General features: G+C 42.1%; 1 protein-coding gene across 1 annotated transcript in view; it reads left to right on the top strand.

The window, feature by feature from the left end:
• Window positions 1–488: 488 nt before the first annotated feature.
• Window positions 489–22672, top strand: part of KCNK9 (potassium two pore domain channel subfamily K member 9) — a 103775-nt gene continuing 81591 nt past the window's right edge. Inside the window, exon 1 of the mRNA XM_063299704.1 lies at window positions 489–771. Coding sequence (XP_063155774.1) covers window positions 489–771 — 283 coding nt within the window. The remainder of the gene's footprint in view (window positions 772–22672) is intronic.

The raw sequence follows: 22672 nt of genomic DNA, 5'->3' as shown, positions 1-22672 counted from the left end.
GCGCCACCGGCTCGACGTGGGTCGCGAGTTTGCCAAGAGTGGGCGGCCGGGCGAGAGAAAGCGCAGATCGGGCTGGGGCCACGCGGGCCGGAGCCTCCTTTCCCCTCCCGACGGCTCCAAGCTGGCTTCTTGAGGAGGCGCCGTTGATGGCCCTGCGCGCCGGGACGGCTTGCTTGGCGCAGCTCTTGCGCAGAGTTTGCCGGCTGCGCCTTCCTCTGTCCAGACGCTCCAGCAGCCTCCTCTGCCTCTCCGCCTCCCAGGAAGCCGACCACGCAGGCGGGGAGCAGTCGCCGCCGCCGCCGCCGCCGCTTCAGCACCAAGGACAGCAGCCGTGCCCAGGGAGTCCCGGCGCCCGCCGCCGCCCCCGCCGCCGCCGCCGCCGCCCCGCGCTCCTCGCCTGGCGGGGCGGCTGCCTCGGGTGCACCCTGTCGGATCCGCGGGCGGCCAGGGGGGGACATGGTCCCCTCCGTGGGCCCTTCCTGGCGGCCATGAAGAGGCAGAACGTGCGGACCCTCTCGCTGATCATCTGCACGTTCACTTACCTGCTGGTGGGGGCGGCCGTCTTCGACGCCCTGGAGTCCGAGCGCGAGCTGCGCGAGGAGGAACAGCTGAAAGCCGAGGAGACTCGGCTGAAGGGGAAATACAACATCACCAGCGACGACTACCAGCAGCTGGAGGAGATCATCATGCAGTCCGAGCCCCATCGCGCCGGGGTCCAGTGGAAATTTGCCGGCTCCTTCTACTTTGCCATAACGGTCATCACCACCATCGGTAAGTCCCCCTGTCAGTGGGCTGGTTGGGCGCTGAGGTGGGAGGGGGCTGGCTTGCGGGGGGGGGGGGAAGGAGGCCAAGTCTTACCTGAGCAATTGAAAGATGGACCGCGGGGCGAGGAGGCAATAAGAAGGGAAAGATGCCTCCACGTAAGTTTGGGGTTCGCTGAAGGGTTGGCAGCTGCAGGATGGTGGGAAGAGAAGGCAAGGAAATCCGTGGACCTCAGGCTGAACTTTCACCCTTCCTTAATTTGCTGGGGGTCTCCCCCTTTCCTTAAAGGGTTATGCAATTTGCATTTCCCAAACTTACACTTGGGTCTTTTCCACTTGCCCATATTCCTGGGGAAAGTTTTCTCCCTTGCAAAAAGCTAGCATTCGGAGTGAAAGTAGTGCCTGGAAGGCTTTAAGAGGAAATTAACTGTTGGTTTGATCTCTCTACTCTCCTGTCTGGGAAGCAACACAAATAATGAACAGGTTTCCTCAGAAATACTGAGGGCAATGCAAGGAAGCGTTTCTGGTGTTTAGTCGTTGGCTTGGAATCCCTGGTACAAAAATATTTACTTTGGAAAAGAATGTCAAACCAGCAACTTTTCAGGACAGCTAGGCCTGCAATCTTAAGCACAAGCATTTGCAAATAACTCTGGTCAGATTCAGGTTTCTGGGGAAAATGGGGTGAAGGATTTGAGCTGCAAGTCTTTTGTTGAACTTGGTCGTGTCCTAGGGAAAAGATTTGCAAACTTCCATGGTTGTTCCCTGGCCATTATTATAAAACCCTTCTAGTGAGGTAAATAGGAATATTTACAGATTGATAGTTGGGACGATGTTACATCTGAGCCCCAAAGTTGTTGTGATACAAAGAATTCAGTATTATACTTTTAACTCTTCCTTCTGACTGTTTACTAAGGGAAGGAGGGGAATTGTCTCGAAAGTGTTTCCGACTATACTAGTTACAGCGGTCTTTCTCAACTTCGGCAACTTTAAGACGTGTGGACTTCAACTCCCACAATTCCCCAGCCAGTCAGGCTGGCTGGGGAATTCTGGGAGTTGAAGTCCACACGTCTTAAAGTTGCCAAGGTTGAGAAATACTGAGTTACAAGCTCACAACGTCTCTCTCTTTTTCTGAAAGAGAAAGTAGTCAGCCATCAAACAATATAACAATGGGAGTATTTATTTTTCAAGAGTTGAACTCCTCACTGTCTTTAAAGATCTAAACTGGTTATAGTGGAGTAGAATTGGCAATGCATTCAAGGGAACCTTTCCTTCCTACATTTAAAGTAAATATTGGTTTATCAACCACATCATCCTAAAACTCCTGGCTAAAAGGAAGCTGGCAAAAAAGCAGAGTCAGAAAAGATCCCAGCACTTGGCTGAATTCCCTAACCATTTCTGCAGTTGTTCAGCTACAAGACATGTATGTTTAATAAGCCAATAGATATGTCCTCTTAGGACACTGCCACCCGTGGCGGTCCAAAAATATCACTTCAGCTCTGGTTAATTTTGCCTTGGTTGGATTCTGTTGGGCAGGACATGAACAAATAGGATTGTGTGATTAATCAAGATGGACATTATCATGTGACTGTTTGGTCTTGTTGCACCAACACAGTCATTAATACATGAAAATGCTGCCTGTTTTCTAAAGAAGGTCCATTCCACCTTAATTAGAATTGTCAGGGAAACAACACAGCTGCCTCTTACCTTATGTTTAAGTTTTGACTTTCTTACCTGTGTCAATGAATTGCTTACTGGAAAGACAATCCAACACACTTCTTAACTGATGTCTTCATTTGGGAAAAAGTTTTGTGTGTGTCACATGCGTATGCTCATTCCCTGCTCTGTCACATATCAGTCTCTTCCTTACCTTATAATAAAGGTTCCCTGTGAAATTCATTGTCTGAATGGCTTAGAACCAGTGTTAACATTTGTTTATTATTGGAGCGGGTAGGACCATAACATTAAAGCATCACAACCGCTTCTTTTTATGGTGTTTTAACCTACCTATCCTAGTTAAGTGTCCTTTGACAGTTTCTGTATGCTATAGCAACATTTGAGATCAGTTATGTCAAGTATTTTGCTTTCATTTGGGTTGGCTATTAAATAAATAGTACAGATAATAAGAGCAAAAGTTGGACAACGAAGGGGAAATATTTTGTACAGATGGAGCCATTTGTGAAAACTTGCTGTCCTCAACTTTTCTGAGCTGTTAATTTTAGTAGGAGACTTAAATGCTTAGCTTTTGGCTGTCTCCCAAATGTAGCTAGAATTTCTAGTTCTCATTTTGTTAAAAACACAAACAAAATCAGAATGGTGGCCAAGATTTAAGTAATCCTGGATGCCATGGGCTGGCAGTGCTTCATTAAGAGTGGGAATAATATACTTTGTGCCTACCCATCCAACATCTGACTGTAGGTTTTAGAAGTCTAGATAGTTTCAGCTGCAGTTACAGATGGGAACCTAGGATAATTTATAGCGAAGGCAGTTCCTGGAGCTAACTCTAGATCCTGAAGGGAAATATAGTTGAGATATATAAAATGATACATGAAAAAGAGGCTAGAAATATGTTTTGCTCTTGCTCAGTGTGGAATTTGTAGTCCTTTCTTGTAGAAAAATACTGCAGAAATCAGGACTGATTAAAGGAAGACCCTCTTTACACAATACAGAGTTCAACTGTGGGATTCCATTCTACCTGTCTGTCTGTCTGTCTGTCTGTCTGTCTGTCTGTCTGTCTATCTATCTATCTATCTATCTATCTATCTATCTATCTATCTATCTATCTATCATCCATCCAATTACCTAAGGAACTCTAGGTGGCCTACCAAGTAGTAGGTCACTACATTCTATTCCAGGGCCTGCTGAAAGAACTAGGTTTTCACAGCTGTACAAAAGCCCAGCAGGATCAAGGCCTCAGGAGGGATGCTCTTCCAAAGGGGAGACATAGCTATGGAGAAGCTGTACCTCCTAGATTCCATCAGTTGCCAATGATTTAGAGCTGGAATATGGAGCATGCCAACTCTTCCAGGTATTACTGGTTGGGCAGATGCAATAGGAGAGAGAAGGTCCCTTGACCACCAGATGTCATGAAGGACACAGAAATGCCAAATTTAATAAAGGGTACTAGATTGACAGAAAGAGTTATCAATGGCTTCTGCCTTCCAATCGAAGGCAGCATTGCCATGTATATTGGTTTCTAGGAAGCAACAGTGACATGTCTGTCCTTTTCTGTCCATGCTCATGAACTGTCTGAATACGCCTGTGATACAAAATGCTGGACCAGTTGTGCTTTTCTTACATTTTTGCTGAAATACAAACCTTCAGCATTCATGTGGCGGTGTGTCGCATCATTCTGCCTTAAATCAATGAGTAAATTCTTTGCTGAATGCTAAGGATTTGTTACTCCTCATCATGGGATTAGTTGCCTGCAGAACACATCAAAATCAATGGGAAATTAGTCATGATTTAATTTCAGTCCTGCAGAATTCAGCCAACTCACAATCCATGATTCTGTTTGCACAACACACACGACTTGTTACTGAATTAATCCATTTTCCAGGTTCACAGTATGCACTGAACCATAAACTGCTGAAGTAGGTTAGGTTTGTACAACATCCTAAGCTTTAAAAAACTAACCGAGAATGCTAGCCAAGCTGTGTGAATGTACGTGTTAGATCTTTTACCTGATGTGTTGCTATGTGTGAATGCAGCCACTCTCAGAACAAGTGAAAATATATTTGCTTTCTTTCATTAAGCAGTTAATTTCTTTCACTCACTCACTTACATTTTTCCCTTTTTTTTTACTTTAGAGAAAAACATTTTTAAAAGTTGAAAAAACAGTTGTTGACCTGAAGGGTGCCACTTTTGTTGAGTGTTCGGTGTTTTTTTTTCCTTTTGGTTTTGTTTCTATTTTTAAACTCACCTTGAAGACATTGTTTGCTCACACTATTTCTGTTCTGAAGCCACCTGAGTACAATTCAGAATAAAAATGTGTTTTGTGGCTTAATGAGAAAAGATTTAGGGGTTCACTGGGCTGGGTTAGTAGGAGTTTTCTTGCAAATGTAATTTCCATTGTCCATGAATACATCTAGCTGCACTTTCTGGATCTGATTCTTATCAAAGATTGGGAGGGGAAAGGAAGGAAACAACAACAACAACAACAACAACAACTCCCCAAAGGTTAGTTTCTCTGGGAGATAAATTGGCATTTGACTGTGAGATGGTTAAAGCTTTCTGAATCCTCTGTTTGTTTAAAATATTTAAACATTTGGAATTAAAATGGTCTGGTTTCCTCCCAAGCACTGTCCGAATTTGATAATCCTTTTACAGTTTGATTATTAACACTTATTCCTAGGATACTGATTTTTTTTTTTGTTTGAACCACACCAAACCAAAAAAAGATAGGTTTCAACCCAAGGAACAGACACTGTAGTTTCGGCCAGACAGTAGAGGGGAAGCAAATAGGTGGGTGACTGTCAATAAGGAATGAGTTCCCCGATGGGAGGAGATGGGTGGGGCCAAAATAAATAAATAAATAAAAATAAATGAATGGATATGAGCAAATGCTGTTGCTGATAGGATGATCTTGTTACAGATTATTGCTGAATTTTGGGTTCAGCTGGGGATCCAGGTGTGAAATGGAAGCTTAGTGAAGAGAACGTATTTTGTCCTTGCATATTTTGGGGATCTTTCTATTTTACCACTGAGATGCTTCATATGTTGCCCTAAGCCCTAATGTGATTTGTAAAGCATACTTGTAAGCATGACTTAGGGCAATGTGTGGATGCACCCAGTTGTGGTTTATTCAATAAACTATAATTAATAATAATGATTAATTAAATTTATATGCTGTCCAGCTCCCAGCGACCTAGGACAAGAGTTGAACCCAGTCACTGTTTCTCAGCTTACAAGCCCAGTAGCTAACTGGGTCTAATCTTTAAGATGTCCCAGAGTGGCATTTGCAGCAAACCATGATGATACCAAAACAATGACTTGCAAATGCTGTAATTACATATTTGCATCTCACCATCTGGCAAAAATACATATGTCCCAGCATTTGTGGGACAATGATGTACAACTCTTTGCATTTCCCCTCCTGCAGATGTCCATGATCATAGGCAACCATGGGTGTCTGTGTGTGGGTCTGTGTGTGTGTATATGAGACAACCTTGCACATTGTAAGGTTACATTGCCAACTCTGCCCCTTACATACTTGCAAGTAACTTTGTGATGCAAGTATAAAAGGGCTGGGCTTGTATCATGGCAGCCCAGCACACACTTGGTCTTTTTGGCCTTGTTCGTAGAAATGATGCCTTGCGGGATATGATGCCTAGGCCTGTGGTGCCCGCTGTTCTGGCCTTGTGTTAGGTTTAGATGGCAACTAAGTTTATTTAGTGATTGTCCCAGAACTCTGAAAGATCCAAATTGAGGAAGAGTTTAGGACACCACCAATTATCTTCTTGATGGTTGATGGTGGTCTGATAACTTCTGTTACGGTTTTTAACTAAGAAAATGGTTGTCTGTGGCTATTTTACCACTGCAGCAGGGGCATTGCTGTTGCATTTTTATCCTCTACTTTTAATGAGTTGGATCCAGATGTAGGAAGGCTTAATCTATTGAAATCCATAGGACTTTAGTTAGCTGTGAATAACTTGTCCTGAAGATTTCATTAGGACCAACCTACCACAAGAAAGGTTGGCTCTAACTCAATTAATTCCTACTTTTTAAGTTTTCAAGTTTGAACAGTTTTCAAATGGTGGTAAAGTGGTATATAACCATATCAACAAATAATCGGTATTATTTATTTATTTTTTAATTTATATGGCTGCCCATCTCAAATTCATGACTCTGGGTGGCTAACAACAATTAAAAATGATACAAAAAACATGTGACAATAACGCCCCCCCCACACGTATATTATCAGTGCTCAGGTAAAAACCACCAAACAACATAACTGTTGGACAGGCTCTGCTACATGTCTGGATCCCCAAGTGTGGTGATAAAACCAGTTCTTCTGAAAGGCCAGCAAGGTTGGGGCCAATCTAATCTCTGGGGGCCTGATGTTCCATAGAGCTGGCACCACAAAAGAAAAGGTTCTCTTTCTCAGTCCCACCAGATGACATTCTCTAATAGACAGGACCCAGAGCTTGCCTCTCCTGCTGAACCTAATGGGATGGGTGGATATGATTGGGGACAGGCCATCCCTTAAATTTATGTTTGAGTGGGAAGGAAGGAACTGATTTACCCAATGCCTTCAAATCCTCCTTTCACATTCTCCAAAGATCGTGGCACTGCTACACTTGACACAGTAGATGTGTTTATACAGCAGATCTAATCTGATTTCCAAATTAACACAATTCCTGCATTTCCACTGAAATTGATCCTTAAGCTAGTCAAGCAGATTGGGTTGGTACATTAGGCTAAGCCGGATTTTAAAAAAATCACTAAACTAGTCAACATTAAGTCTAATCATTAAGTCTAATCAAGTTTAGCCATGTGTGCTGATGCATCTGCTAGCATTATGGATGATTTGGTTAAATGCGTAATGTACATACAACCTGTGACCTTGCCACTGAATGTGCTGTCAGCAATGACCTGCTTTGGGCAAGTAGATGTATGTTTCCAATGGCATGGTTTGCTTTTCTACCAACTGCATTTTTAGGTGTACATGTGCCTGAAGTGTATATGTGAGGATCTTATTTCCCTCTCATCTCAAATCTATGAGGGAAGTCATTCATCATAGAGAAATTAAGAGTATGGAAAATCCAGGCTTAATGTGCACTTCTTGTTCTGGCAACATCAAGTGATGGTGACTATTTTGTGTGGGGAAAGATTAAGGAAGATAAAGGATCTTCATCTTTGCATCCATTTCTTTTTCTGTTAACCCTTTCCCAAATTTTCCCCATCGTTGAGACACCATGGTAGACACTATATAGAACATTAGCTTGTATGGGGGTGGGGGGTGGGGAAATGGAAGGGAAAGTAGGGCATGATGGCACTGATGCTAATTTTATGGCTCATGTTATTTGCATAATGACATCCCGACCATCAAGAGTTGGACTGCGTATCTATTCTTACATGAAGTCTTTGCGATACAAAAGGAGCTCTTTTGTTTAATTGTTAGTTAGTTAATTAATTAATGTTGCTTAATTGATAGGACCCAATGGTCCCAATGGGTCCATTGGTTACCAGTGGGGTTTCTTCACAAGGCCAGTGTAGCAACACAGTGAATTCCTCCAGAGAGGTCAGGTTCTTTATTGACATTGACCAGTATTGTCAACTCTACCTGGCAGATGTTCCCTGGGGATGGTTGAAGAGGCCTATCCTTTTGCCATAGCCTGGTGCCTGATAGTTTTAATTCAAGAGAGAGATTTGTGGACTCCATGAGCTATAATTGACCTCTCCCCAAATGTGGATGAATTGTAATTTTTAAGGATGTGCCTGGTGTCTCACATTGTTTTGGCAAGGTGCTTTCTGCTATTGGAATGTCATGATGAACCTGTTGGAGCACTGAGCTGAAGCATGGACATAACTCAATTTGTTTCACCAATATATGGAGTCTGTCAGAAGGGTATAAGCAGTCCACCTTCCCTTAAGTTTCCTGTGTGGTGTTTTCAGTCAAGTAAAACCTTTTACGCAGGGTCATGACATAATGAAACATCTGTATATTTCTCTCTCTGAGAGTTTAAGGGAAGGAGAACTGTATATACCATTCTGATAGATTCTGTATAGCCCTTCCTATATAGATTCTATATAACACCACAGAATGCCAGAACCTGGATAGCTCCTAAAGCTAATGCATTGCATGTAGGAATCCAAAGTGCAAGTTCAACTCCTAGTAAAGGGTTTGAATCCCATTGAATAAGATCTGAAAATTCCTAAAGATGGAATAGGTTACATACTACCTCCTGGAGGTCATTAAATGCGAGTGTTGTTATTTGTCTCACTGAAATTACTCCTACTGGCCACAAGAAGGCCCTGTGCATGGACAAAACACTTGGCTTAGCTTTTTGGGGCAACCAGAGGTATCAGGGGAGGCCCACGTGTGACATAAAGTGAACCAACGGGTTAGCTTTGCCTCACTCCTTAGAAGCAAAAGAGCCACAGTATTTTTGCAAAATAGCTTTGAAAGGATGTGTAGCTCAGAGTTTCACAGCCCTGGCCATTTTGAATGGGACAGAAGGAGGAGGTGATTGAATCTTTGAGGACTAATTAAATTTGAATTAAAGGCAAATGAACTTACATCAGATTTAGTTGCAGATCCTTCTTTGCCCTGACCCCACCTATTGTTGGTAGTGGATCCCCTCGCAGCATGCTCTTTAAAGGCCAAATAAGTTCCTCAGCCTGAAAAAATGTGATGCAGTGCTATTTAATTGGCAATACCAAATTTTGAACTGGGAGTCGTCTGTTTGCAAAGCATTCCTAATTTTCCTTATATTGTGCTAGATCCAAAAGCCTTAATGATATTCCAAGTGTCTGACAGTTTAGCTATGTTACTTCCATTCAAGAAGTTCCTGATTTGATCTTTACTTGGTCTTCTTCAGTAAGGCTGAAAGGAAACAGAGATGTGGCAACTGAATACTCCAATTCATATGTGTAGTTTGCAGATATTTCTCTGTCAGCTACTGTTGTGTAGACCAATCTGAAATATATCCTTACCCTACCCTTGGCAGACATAATATGAACTGAGAGTTGGCCAGAATGGATTCCATCCATCCGTCCATCTATTCATCCATCATGGCCAACTCCACTTATAGCAGATGTAGGTTGCATCCAGTATAGGTGAATTACACTTAGTTTCCGCTGATATGAAAGGGAGCAACTAACTCTTGTCAGTGATTTTAATGAGACTTCCGTGTGCTTAACTTTCCAATGTAGCCAGACTACTGGCAGGGTCACATCAAGGCTAACTGATGCCCTAAGCACAGTCCAACCACTGTGCCCTTCAAAACTCTTGTGCCCTGAGATGGAAACGAATATGCCACCTGAAGACATTTTCAAACCAAACTTTTGAACTTCAGGCACTCACTGTGCCAAATAAAACATTTTTTTAAACAATGCAGATTAAAGCTGAACACAGCAGATAAGGATGATAAAATTTTTTGACTTAAGTCGACTGTGGCGGTGCAAGAGTTAAGGGCATGAGAGCTAGGGGAAAAGTTCTGTGGTGCCTCCCATCCCTCGGTGCCCTCAGCATGTGCTTATTTTGCTTAATGGTTAATCCAGGGTGGACTACTAGCCCCTGGGGCTATACAGTGCTTCAAACTGGAAGGGTGAAAGGTGCTTTGGAGCCCTCAGAAAGAGGATCTAGCACCCACTTGTAATTCCTTGAGGCAATTTTGTCTTCTCCCAGGATCCCTTTTTGCTTCTGAATCCAAAACACTTCACAGCCCTTATAACCAACCCTGTTGGGCAACTCCTCGCTTGCATGAGTATAGCAGTTTTGATATTCCTTTTTGGGTAGGTTATAGAAATAAGCATAGCTGCTGAGTGGAGATGTATTCAAAAAGATGGCCTACCCTGCCTCGCTTTTTGAGTCGGTACATAATTCTGCAATGACACATATGAAATGTGAGCCCCCAGGTCCATAGAGGGGTGGAGTAAAGTGATGTCAAAGATCACGGTCTGAGAACAGCCATGCTGCAATTTCAAAAAGCTCCTCCCAGCCCTGAATTGACTAGATGGACAGGCAGGCTCACTTCTTTCTCTCTCCCCTTTTCCATCCTCAGCCTTGGCACCCTCCTTATCTACAAGACTGGTAGGTAGTGATAGTACTATATAATGTACGCTGATGTAAGGATAAGTGTGAAAAATATCAATGGATCTTGGTGATACAGGCAGTCCTTGCTTAACCATTCATTTAGCGGCTGTTCAGACTTACGATGATGCTGGAAAAACCAACTTATGACCGTTTTTCACACTTACGACTGTTGCAGCATCCCCATAGTCATGTGACCATGATCTGGGCACTTGGCACCTGGTTCACATTTATTTATTTATTTAATTTTTATCCCGCCTTTATTATTTTTATAAATAACTCAAGGTGGCAAACATACCTAGTACTCCTTCCTCCTCCTATTGTCCCCACAACAACAACCCTGTGAGATGAATTGGGCTGAGAGAGAGGGGCTGCCCAGTCACCCAGCCAGCTTTCATGCCTAAGGCGGGACTAGAACTCACAGACTCCTGGTTTCTAGCCCAGCACCTTAACCACTAGGCCAAACTGGCTCTTATTTATGACCATTGCAGCATCCCATGGTTATGTGATTGCCATTTTTGACCTTCCTGTCTGGCTTCTGGCAAGCAAAGTCAATGGGGAACCACATGATTCACTTAATGACCACATGGTTTGTTTAGTACCCACAGTATTTGCTTAACGACCACTGCAAAAAAGGTCGTAAAATTGGTTCAGATTTGCTCAATGGCTGCTTCACTTAGCAACTGAAATTGTGGTCCCAATTGTGGTCATTAAGCGAGGACTACCTGTACTGGAGATTCCTCCCCCTTCTTCTCCATTACAATCTGTAAAAGATATTCTTAGGAAGATCATTCCTGAAAAGATTTGAAGATAGGGTTCTTGACAGTCTAGGACCATTCTTGTAGAGCCATTCAAGGTTCATGGAGACAGAGAGATGGTGTCTCTTTTACAGGCCTCCCACCCCAGACCTTCTTCTCCATGTATTGTAGTACTAAGGTATACTTGAACCCTGAGCAGCTCATGACTATATAAACCTGGCTGGGAATTCTGGAGTTTTCAGGTCCAACACATCTGAACAGCAGCCAGATGGGGAAGGCTGAGAGCTGTCTTAGGTTGTGTTTTCTCCCTTCTTTCCATAGGTTCATTGGCTACGAGCTTCCACGAATGCTCCGATCTCACAGGCATTTGCTCAACCCCTGTTCTATTATATATTTACCCAACTTCCCACATGCATATCTGTGTGCCTTGTGAATTTGCCCTGAAATATAACCTCCTCCCCCACTTTTCTGGTATGTGTGTAACTCTTTCCTTTCCAAACTGATAGCTGTCCAACCTCATGAGTTTCCTGTTAGTGAATACTATGACTTATAGTCCCAGAAAACATAGATGGGCACACAAGTGATGCTCTTAGGTTGAGTGAGATGGGTAAAAGACGGACAAACAGAAAGTGCCAGACAGGAACACCCTGGCCAGAGTCCACCATCCATAGGAGAGGACTTGTTGTTTCCAGAAGATGGCTTGTGGATCACATACGAGAAGAACCATCATCTCTTTCCTTGCAGTTTTAGTGCTTCCCTTCTCTGCTTTCAGAAAATGTATTCAAATACATTTTAATGTAGCCCTTTGTTAATTATGTCATCATGATTTTTTGAAACATTTACTTTTCTGCTGCCTTGAGTGCCATTCGCTAATGGAAAAGTGTGGTATCAGACTTAAGGTCTAATAAATAAATTATTCCATTATGCATGCTAGGGCTCAGAGCAGCCAGCCCCTAAATTTCCTAAGGTTAGAGACTGCCAATTTGGACTGTTTAATTTTGTAATTTCCATAATTTATTCTGATTGCAACATCTGTGGGCTTACATATGCCCACAAAATCCAGTTTTGCTATCAGGTGATAAAGGGAATTTTGGTAGTGGAGTTGACATGAATCCACTTATAGATGCAATTAAAATTTATCTGTTTGCCCCGCTCTCCATACTGAAGTGAGCAAACAGCGCTGTCAAAATGTGTTTCTACTATCAAAATCACCCAGATATTTCTCTGGCTTTTAGGAATGTTAGCCATACTTGTTTTAACACCATAGAACTTTAGGGAACACCGAATATTTTTGCAAGCTTGGGTGGCGAATGCAGAGAAACTGAGGCAATCAACAGGTAGAACAATTGGTGGCTGCCTTGAGCTTTATCCAATGATGAGGGGTCAAAGGAAAGCATGGGATGTGGGGTCCCTTCCCCATGTCTACTATCTACCACTGACTTGGTAGCAAGTGATGTATGGATATGGTGAAGGTGAGGATAGTTTGCAAGGACAGAAAGGTATCAAGAGGTATAGTGTACCGCATTGGTGTAAGGTGCATTTAGTTAGCTTTCCTTTCTTTTTCTCTTATCTCCTGTCTTTAATTCCTCTTGCCTATTACTTCTCAATATTTTTCTGTCTTTTGCAGTTGCTTATCCCAAAAGGGAATAGAGAGGTGGGTATGGATGTGCCACTGAGTTTTGATTTAGATGCTGGTATGTCCCCCATAGAGAGGACAAGAAGTTTAAAATTTCCCATAAACAGCAATCTGATGCTGAGTTGGCCCATTGATTGACTGAGTCATCTGCAACTTCCAGCAGCTCTCTAAAGCAAATGGGCTCAGCCTGGACTCAAAGAGCTGCAAGCAGTTCTTGTCCCCATTTTTTATGCCCCTGGAATTCTTTCTGAATGTAGTTGCTGGTAATCAGTGGCACAGTTTCCCAACGTTTTGAGTTGGAAACAGAGAAAAACAGTAGGCTTAACTATTTGTGTTAGGCTAAAACAGGCTTAACATAGTTAAGCAGGCCTCCAAAACCTAAAAAATAGCAACTGTTTCAAGAACAACGGAAAATCCTGCTCTGCGTTTGCAGCACGGTCATGTTTATTTTTCTCCAGAGCCTCACCCTTGTCTACTCTTGCCTCTCAAAAACTGCAGATTTGGCATTCTGAGTCCATTAACCTGTGATTTTTAACTGTGAGATGGGGTATGTGTCACCCTCTGGAACTGTTGAATTCCAATGCTCATCTGGAGCAGGTAGCACCATGGTTTAATAGTTTGCATATCGGCACCACGGTCGCAATGGTGGCATCACAGTTGTGACTGTGGTGCTGATATGCAAGCTATTAAACATATTGTGCAAGACTGCCCACAACGTGCATTCCCTGGCTCCGTAGAAGATCTGCACGAAGCAAGACCAGAAGCGATCGCCTGGGTAGCTGAACTGGACATCCAGTTATGAGGCTACTGCTGTATCCCTGCAGAAGTTTTGTATATAATCGTATGGACTGTGTGTATATATTTGCCTCCCTCTTGTCATATACTCATCATATGCTATATATATAGCACCATGGTGAAGCATGATGAGACTTCATTTGAGAATATTTGGAGATGTCAGAATGTGAACATGGACTTTTGCTGGTGCAAAAGCTGTGCCCTAGGACTGGGTGCTGGTTCTGCAGTTCTGCGTTGGCTCATGTATGTATGCATGTATGTATGTATGTATAGAGACTGCCCAGCTGCAAATGACTCTGAGTGGTTTAGACTGTAAAAGCCAGAAGCAATACAACGAAAAACATAAGTGATACTCATTAAAAAAACCATACACACACAACATCCTACAGGGGCTCAACAACTACCCTACCAAGTCTGGGAGAATAACAAAGTTTTCAATGTCTTCTTGAGCATCATCAGAGTGAGAACCATATGGATCTCCAGGGGAAGCTGTTTCAGAAAGCAGGCACTTTCAGAAAAGGCATGCTTTTGAGGTCCTAATAGATGATATTGTTTCACTGAAGGGACTTGAAATCCATCCACTCTGCTGGGGTAGTATCAGGTAAGCAAAACTATCAAAGATAGGTGGTCCCTAAAAATTCAAGCCCCATGCCATGAAGAGCTTTTATACCTCTTTTACATTTATCCATTTTTAATTGAATTTATATGCTACTTTAGTCCGTGCAAACACTCAAGGTGGCTTATAGTAATTAAAAAGAAAAAACAAAACGTATCAGCAAAATCAATACAATCAAAGTTAAAACCAGTATCATTTAACTAAACTAACAGTTTAAAGGTGGTGAAAGAAATAGAGAATGGGGGCAAACACCTTGAGATTAGAACAGTGTTTCTCAACCTTGGCCACTTTAAGATATCTGGCTGGGGAATTCTGGGAGTTGAAGTTCAGACATCTTAAAGTGGCCAAGGTTGAGAAACACTGGATTAGAAGCTACATCCTCTCTCACATACCCAATAGCTGAGCTTCTGACAGTGAGGACACCTCCAGAACGGCATTTCCTGCTGGTCTGAGTAACTGGGCAGGTTTGTAGTGTTGGAAGTCCTGGCAAATCCAGCATGCCTCATTAGCATGTGAATTAGCATGTAAATTGAGTTGTCCCACAATGCAACTCTGAGGAAGCTGTTTGTTGCCACTCCCACTTTTTCTCTCTCTCTTCCTTCTTCTTCCACCCAGGGAGAAGCAAGCATGCTGCTCTCCTCCATTCTGGGCACCATATGGTGGGCCTGGAATTCCCCTTTCTTCCATGCAGCCCTTGGCAGCAAAATAGGGCTGAGGCGTTAGGGCAAACTAAGTAGTTAGAAAGCAAAGCAGAACAAAGGAACTTCATCTTTTCCACCAAGATGGATGTAACAGAAGCAACCATAAAGTCAGTAAGAAATTCTTTTACTTATCTTAACCTAATCTGTCTAAGCGTGTGGTTCTTTATGCTTGAAAGATCCAAAACCTGTATTTCTCTGGCATGCTCATTAAAGGTATCTAAGATAATATTCTTTTTCTGTGCCAGCTTCTCAGCTGTGTTATAAGCTCTGTTCCATTTTAGTGGTTCTAGCAGGCCACTAAATTCACTTCATGTAGTAGGAAATGTGGTCCATCAGATCTTCTTGAAGGCCAGTATCTTTTTGTCTTCAGCAGGCATATTAATTCCATTCTGACTTGAAAACACACAGCCACACCTCTAGCAGGCTTCCCCCAAACTGGAGCCTGGAAGATGTGCTGAATGGCAGTTCCTACAATTCTAACCCAAAGATCATATTCACCAGGACTTTAGGGACTTGAAAGTCCAACACAGGAAGAATACAGTCTTGACTATTGTATAATTGTGTTTGGCTCTTTTCAGCTTCCTTTTGAAGAGCTTAACTTCCTTTTGCCTGCCATTATAATTGGAATGTCAAATGTCTCTGCCTGCCAAGGGATATCAGGGCAGATTTTTTTCCCCAATGATTTCCACATTTGTGGCTGGAAGGTATGTTTTACAATTCCTGAAAATCAGCATGGGAATGCCATCCACTAGCTCTTTGCATTAAAGTCTGCAGATGGTGCAGGTCTCTGTAGAATTCATGAAATGATCTATGGAAACTTTCATGTAACTCACCTCACAAGTCTCTCAGAACAGAAGTGACCAGTGCTGTATTGTAAATGATCAATTCACCCTCTTGTTATGACAGTCCCCAGAACCATGACCTGATTACTACTACTACTACTGTTACTACTGCTACTAATATGTACACACACACACAGCATAAGAACCCTTGCCCTCCTGCATTGGGTGAGAAAGAGTGCATGAACAAGGAGAAACAACTTACCCAATTCTATACATTTTAATCTCCAACATGAACGGGTTGTTTCAAAAATCCAATGCATCTCAACTGCCCATTCAAGAACAAGATATTTAGGAGCGCTCCTCAGCTGATAGCCTTTTTGTTTCACAGTTCTTCTGGTCCCAGCATACAATGTGGCTCTGATAAATCCAGGCTGTTCAAAGTGTTTATCAATCAATTCTCCTTTTGTTGAAACTCTTCCCAGGGCCAGGAACCCAGACAAAGTGGGGAGGAGTTGAATTGATCTGATATATTTGGAGTTGATCAGTTGTAACTTCTTCTGGTATGCTAGAGAGAAACATCTTCCACTGGTAGGGGATAATCTAACATACAAAATGCCAAGAGCAGGATAATTTTCCCTCTTCCACTTCTTGCAGTTTTAGAAAGTGTAACTTTTTTGGAGATAAAACGATCTCCATCCAAGAGAACAATAGAGGTATGTTGAGATTGCACATGTTTCCAACCCTCTGGTCATGGTGTTATTAGGGGTTGATCTATTACCAAAGTTGAGACTGCACATTTATTTAGCAAGCTGCTTTGCATTACAGAAGAGAAGAGACAAAACCAGGTGTGTCTCTTGCTTGGAAGGTGATGCAGTGATAAATCTGGAAGGATGATGTAATAGCTAAGACCCTAATGTGTGGCCAAGGATATCATCCATGAAGGGTCGTGATATTGATAGCATACTCTATAGGGTAATACCATTGATCCAACCCTGGAAAGGGTTGCCCAGAACTATGGCTGGCCGTAATGACATATTATTGCTGGGACAATCCATGTTTCTCTCTCACTAACAATGCTGTGAGGATTACAGGTTCCTGTAAATTTTGATTTTCTAAAGAATGGATGTTCAGGATCCAAAAGCATTTTTTTCCACCTCTACTTGAGAGGAAGGGGCTCTACATATGCTCCGAAGTACCTTCAGTTATTTCCTCAAGCAAGGCTGAAACTTAGCAAGGAAGGCAGACTCATCTGTTGTCTCATATCCAAGTTCCCTTGGATATCCTTGGATTCCTTCAATCCTCTAATGAGGTAGTGCTTTGGCAAAATATTTTCCATCTTCCATTGCATCACTGCCATATAGGAGAAGAGCCAAAGAATAGCAACAAATTCTTTTTCTTTATTTGCATCCAATTAGCAGATAAATGCAAGCATGCCTCTTAACAAGGATTTGCCTTTTTTGGGGAATATCATTATCATCTCAGTAAAGCAAGCGGTTTTAGAAAAGGTGGTGAGCCAGTAGTCCTCTAGTCAATTTAATGTTGCATAACCTTCTTATGGCAAACTTCCAAACGTTAACAAAAAGTTTATGTAATGCTGAAAAAAAGAGAAAGAAATGAAGAGAACAAGAGAGACAGAGGGGGAAATGAAGCATTTCTTTTTCTGATGCAAAAGCAAAGGAAATGGATATAGGAGACCCCTTAAACCAAAAGCTGAACTGAAATGGTCTTATCAAATACACCAGATGAAGACTGACAGAATATCTGCTTTTAGCAAAAATATGACAGGGTTTTTAAAAAAATAATTTGCCCTCTTTCAACAACTATTTGTTGTATAACTGTTGGTGTGGCAAGTGTGCGTTTCTTAGTTCACACACACACAACCATCAGGCTGTTTGATTTTAGTCTTTGGCCTTGCAGATGGTAGGGTGGCAGGAGCTAGCAGTATATGCTGGACTAGATGTGTAACATCTGGCTTAATGACAGGGTGCACACAACACACATACCTAGGTTATTGAATTAAACTATTTTCTTGATGGGTGAATTCACTGAGCCATGAACTAAGCAATCAGGCTGGGTTTGTATGATATACTTAGCTGCTCAACCCTCCAAAACCTTCTCAAAATAAACACTAAGTTTTGCCAGCTGTTTAATGCAGGCTGCTTAAAGCTGTTGTCTGAACCCAAGAACCAGCTTTCTTTTATCCCTATGAGAGACATTCACCTCTCTAAAGTTGCAGGAAATGGGCTATGTTCCAATCAGCAACTTTCTGGCTCACAGCCTGTTAATCTCTATGTTCTATTAGACATAACCCAATGGAACTGGTGGCCCAAGTAACCATTTCTGTTGAATTATCTAAATCCTCATGCTTTTCCTGTTTCTTAGGGCAACTGAAATTCAACACTTCCAAAAGTTGAATTTAGTACTTACTTTTCCTTTTCACTTATGCTGGATGATGCCTGAAGCAAGCAACTTCATCTTGGCCAACTGGCTGAGTCCTAGGTGGTATACGTCACTTCCTGAACTTTGGCTTGGTACTCTAGCTTACGTTAGCTAGAAGGTGATGCTTTTCGTTTCCCCAGAAAGATTCCTTCTCTTGCCCAAATGATGTTGAAATACACAATGCTGTGAACCTTACTACAGTACAATTGATTCTGTCCCTGCATTATCTCTTTCCTACCATGTGTTGTCTTAAGCTTTTGCACCACTGAGCAGTTGCTATGGTTAAAATGAGATCCATCCAGTTCCAGGCACCATATAGTTGAAACGCACACTTTTCTCTCTCTATTATTCTCCCCTTTTGCAAGGAACAACAAACTTCAATTTCATGCTCAAGAACCGCATGCAAATCATGACAGTAATATTTGACTTGATATTTCTGCTTATTGGCTATATTTGTAGCTGGGAAATCACAGTTCTGTTTATCCAGGCAAGTGGAAGAAGTCACATGCTCTGGAAATACTCATGAATTGCAGATGGCTATCTCTTAAATAAATAAATAAATAAATAAACAAATACATAAAAACTCTGGTTCCATAGAGGGATGAGATATGTAGGCTGGATCTGGTTGAAAGATCAGCACCAAGCCATATGATTTAAGGCACTACAAAAAAGTGTGTTGTGTGCATCAAATAGTAAATAGGTATGTCTGTAAATGGTGCTAGGCGTTCTAAGCAAAACTACAGAAGAGAGTGAGATATTTGACTTGGCCACTGAAATCCAGAATGGATATATATGCTCATGGATACAACTCATGAAAATCTATTGTGTTCTGAGAAACCCATGAATGTGGTGGAGAAGCAGATGCTCAGTGTTGATGCATATAAGGAAGACCTGTTGTTTTCTATGGATTGCTCTGTATTAAAACACAGGTTAAATGGAACTTTAGTGCAGCCATTGATGTAACATCTAAGCACTTGAAAATATCTTATGGTCATCCCAATTACTACAGAAATATAGCTGGTAGCTAAGACGAATGCACCTGATTTCTCTATTTACTGTTTGCATCCACTTCTATTTCTGAAACCATCTAACTGCAGAACATTGCTTTCCCACTAAATGATGACTTCTCCCTACACTCTCAATTGCTGTGTTTATGTGACATATCTTCAGGGGTTAGCCCTTTTTTTCATTATTGGTCCATGCAACACCTTTGTAAAATTACGGTTTTGTTTCAGCTTTCATTTTTCCCAGCTTTTTGAAATTCCTGCCATTTTGTTGTTGTCATTGTCATCATTTGAGCCTTCTGAGCCCACCATAGAATTTCTAGCTGATTGAAATAAATCCAGAAGCATCAGTAAATTCATTCATGTCAGTCCTGGTTTGTCTCTGACAGAGTAGACGCTTCAATCTGCGCCATCAGAGTCTCCTCTACCAGGAAGGACTGTACCGAAAAATGAATTATTTCAGGCATGAAAATCAATGGGGGAGACTTCAAGTGTTGCATTTGCGAAATGGGAGAAAGAGGAGGCTATGAATCAAGACTCTTCATCCTGGATAGTTGCTGAGTAGGCTGGACTGCCAAGCAGAGAGGGAGGAAGCCTTGGCAATCAGCAAGATAAGTAAGAAGGAAGGGGGAATTGCAGTATCAGGACTAGCTGATGTTGTACAGACAGTCTAGATGTTGTAGTGATGATGAAAATGCAAAATCAGGAAGTACTTAAATCAGGGGAAGCTCCAACATAAGAAACAGAGAGTTAGCCTTAGGTGTTTGAGAAAATTAGGTAGTGGGGATCATGGAATGAGAAATTCAGGCCAAAGGCCAGAGAACAAGGCTGGGCAGTGATTTTCTCATCTAAGGGCTTCCCAGCTGAACCCTTTTCCAGCCTTTCCCAATCTACTGTCTTCCAGTTGTGTTTGGATCCCAGCTCCAAGAATTCCCAGCCAGTGCGGACACTAGCTGAGAATTTTAGAAGATGCCCATCCAACCCATCTGTAGTGCAACAGCTTCAGAAAGGCTGCCCTATCCACCGTCAAGCAGTTCCTCCTTTTGTAGACCCAACTTTCTTTTGGTGGGCATGCTTAGGAAAAAAAAAAATCTTCCTTCACTCTATTTGGCAAGGAGTAAGTGGTTGAAATATATCAAATGAATGGTTCTTCCAAATCTTTGGTTGATATATGCATTGGAGAAAAGGGGCTGGGTATTACAGTCTGTGTGTGATTTTTCAAAGGCCCCATGTTTGATGGCATGCATTGAGTCTAGTGACTTACATTGTCTCTCTTGGTTTACAACAGCTGAGAAAGATGTATGTCAAGTATGCAGGGAATCATATCATTATACTTTTGGCTTCCATTCCAGTTCCTAGTGAGCTGCAACTGACATTTGCTCTGGTTTGGTTCCTGCTGAGGTTCAGCGACGGATCTGGCATATTCTGCCATCTGATTCAGTTTAATTTTTCATGAGAAACTTTTAAAAGAAATCATATTATTTACACATATTAATAACCGGAAGGGGTGTTAATGGGTGAATAGGTCGCTATTCAATGCAGGCAGTAAGATTTATGAAGCATGCCAAGAATGAAGCACAAATGCTAAAGAAACGCTTATTTTATTTATATTGTTTAATTTTGATTGTACAACCAGAAGCAAGTGAAACAAGTGAAAGAACAATAACATCTATTTCAGAAGAGAAAAGAAAGGTCTTTTACATAATCATGGAACTTTCTCTGTGATTAGTGAACACCAGCAGTCTATTTCCAACATTTAATAATGCTTGGAAAACAAAGAATTACCAGCCTTTAACGGATGAATCCTAGGTTGTATAACCATTCTGTATTTTCTACATTTTTGGCTTGGTGTTGTTTTTAAGTGAGAGGAGCCTTCAGAGGGGTGTGAATTAAACAAGATGGCAGCTCCAATTACATGATCAAAGCCCCACCCCTTTTTGCTTGCATTGTAACACACATTAAAAGGGGGAGATCCTCCATCAAGACTAGTTTGACCTCCACCGCCTCATGGTTGCCCCTGTTAGTCAAGAGGAAGAGTATAGTAGCACATCAAACCCAGATTTACAGAAAATCTTCTCTAAGAGTATTTTTCTTTTATGTGTTTGTTCTAATGCTGTCAGGATCAGTAAAGTTCCCATCAGGTGCTTTGTTATTTGGCTGAACCCTTAATTTGAATGAATAATCTATTTTTTCCTGAGTTTAGCTTTGATGCAAGTGAGACTTTCAGAGAAAGGTTCAGCATCTGTTCTAGTGGAAGGAAGGAAGGAAGGAAGGAAGGAAGGAAGGAAGGAAGGAAGGAAGGAAGGAAGGAAGGAAGGAAGGAAGATTTTGACTTGTGTTCCAAGTTCAGTTTGACTTCCTGCATGTAGACCTCCTTTAAGTTTCCCTTGACATTAAGTCCAGTCGTGTCCGACTCTAGAGGGTGGTGCTCATCTCCGTTTCTAAGCCGAAGAGCCGGAGTTTGTCCGTAGACACTTCCGTGGTCATGTGGCTGGCATGACTAAACAGAACACTGTTACCTGCCCGCCAAAGCGGTACCTATTAATCTCCTCACATTTGCATGTTTTCGAACTGCTAGGTTGGCAGGAACTGGGACTAGCAACAGGAGCTCACCCCATCATGCGGATTCGAACCACCGACCTTCTGATTGGCAAGCTCAGCAGCTCAGCGGTTTAACCTGCAGCGCCACTGCGTCCCTTTTTTTTTTAAGATCTCCTTTACTCTAATGAAAATGAAAAAAAATTCACAACAGTATCAACCGTCCTTCCTTCTGTCCTTCTGTCCATCATAACTAAGATTGTAAAAAATAATTGGCATGTTGACTTCTCTTTCTTTCCTTTTTTTCTTCTCTTGCCCCATGTTATGATAGTCTAAGATATATACTTTGATAAGGCTCTAAAAGACAACAATGACTTGTGATTTTGTATTCTGTGCACCAGCATGCCCATTCATCCCTGCTCACGGAATGAAAACTGATCTGTGCATGGTCTGTGTATCCACCTAAAAGGATCCTGGGTGGCGGAGTGAAATGCATTTCTGATGATGTCCTGCCCCATTTTCACTTTCCAGGGCTGGAAGCACATTGAAGAAGAAATAGCCTGCAATCAGCCAGCACAGAAAAGAAATACAGGCTAGCTTCAAAAACTACTGTGCAGTGCTGAATCAGCCCTAAGGCTCCCAGGTTTGGGCCATTCATTCAGCTGGATGTCCGATACACGTTCTACTTCAAAGCTTCATGCGGCAGCTCCACAGGACCCACACACAGCATGCAGGATGGTGCAGATTTCTTGCCTAACTTGTCCCGTGGCTACTGACATCTGCCTTGAAGCATGTGGTTTGATTATCTTTCTCATTATCTTAGCTACAAATGTTATTAGTAGCCATAAAATTACCCATTAAAGAGAGAGAGATTACTTGCCTGCACCA

The sequence above is a fragment of the Candoia aspera genome, chromosome 3, assembly GCF_035149785.1.
Source record: "Candoia aspera isolate rCanAsp1 chromosome 3, rCanAsp1.hap2, whole genome shotgun sequence".
In the NCBI taxonomy this organism is placed as follows: Eukaryota; Metazoa; Chordata; class Lepidosauria; order Squamata; family Boidae; genus Candoia; species Candoia aspera.
Note: the sequence above shows the minus strand (reverse complement) of the source record. Positions and strands in the feature narration are given on the sequence as shown.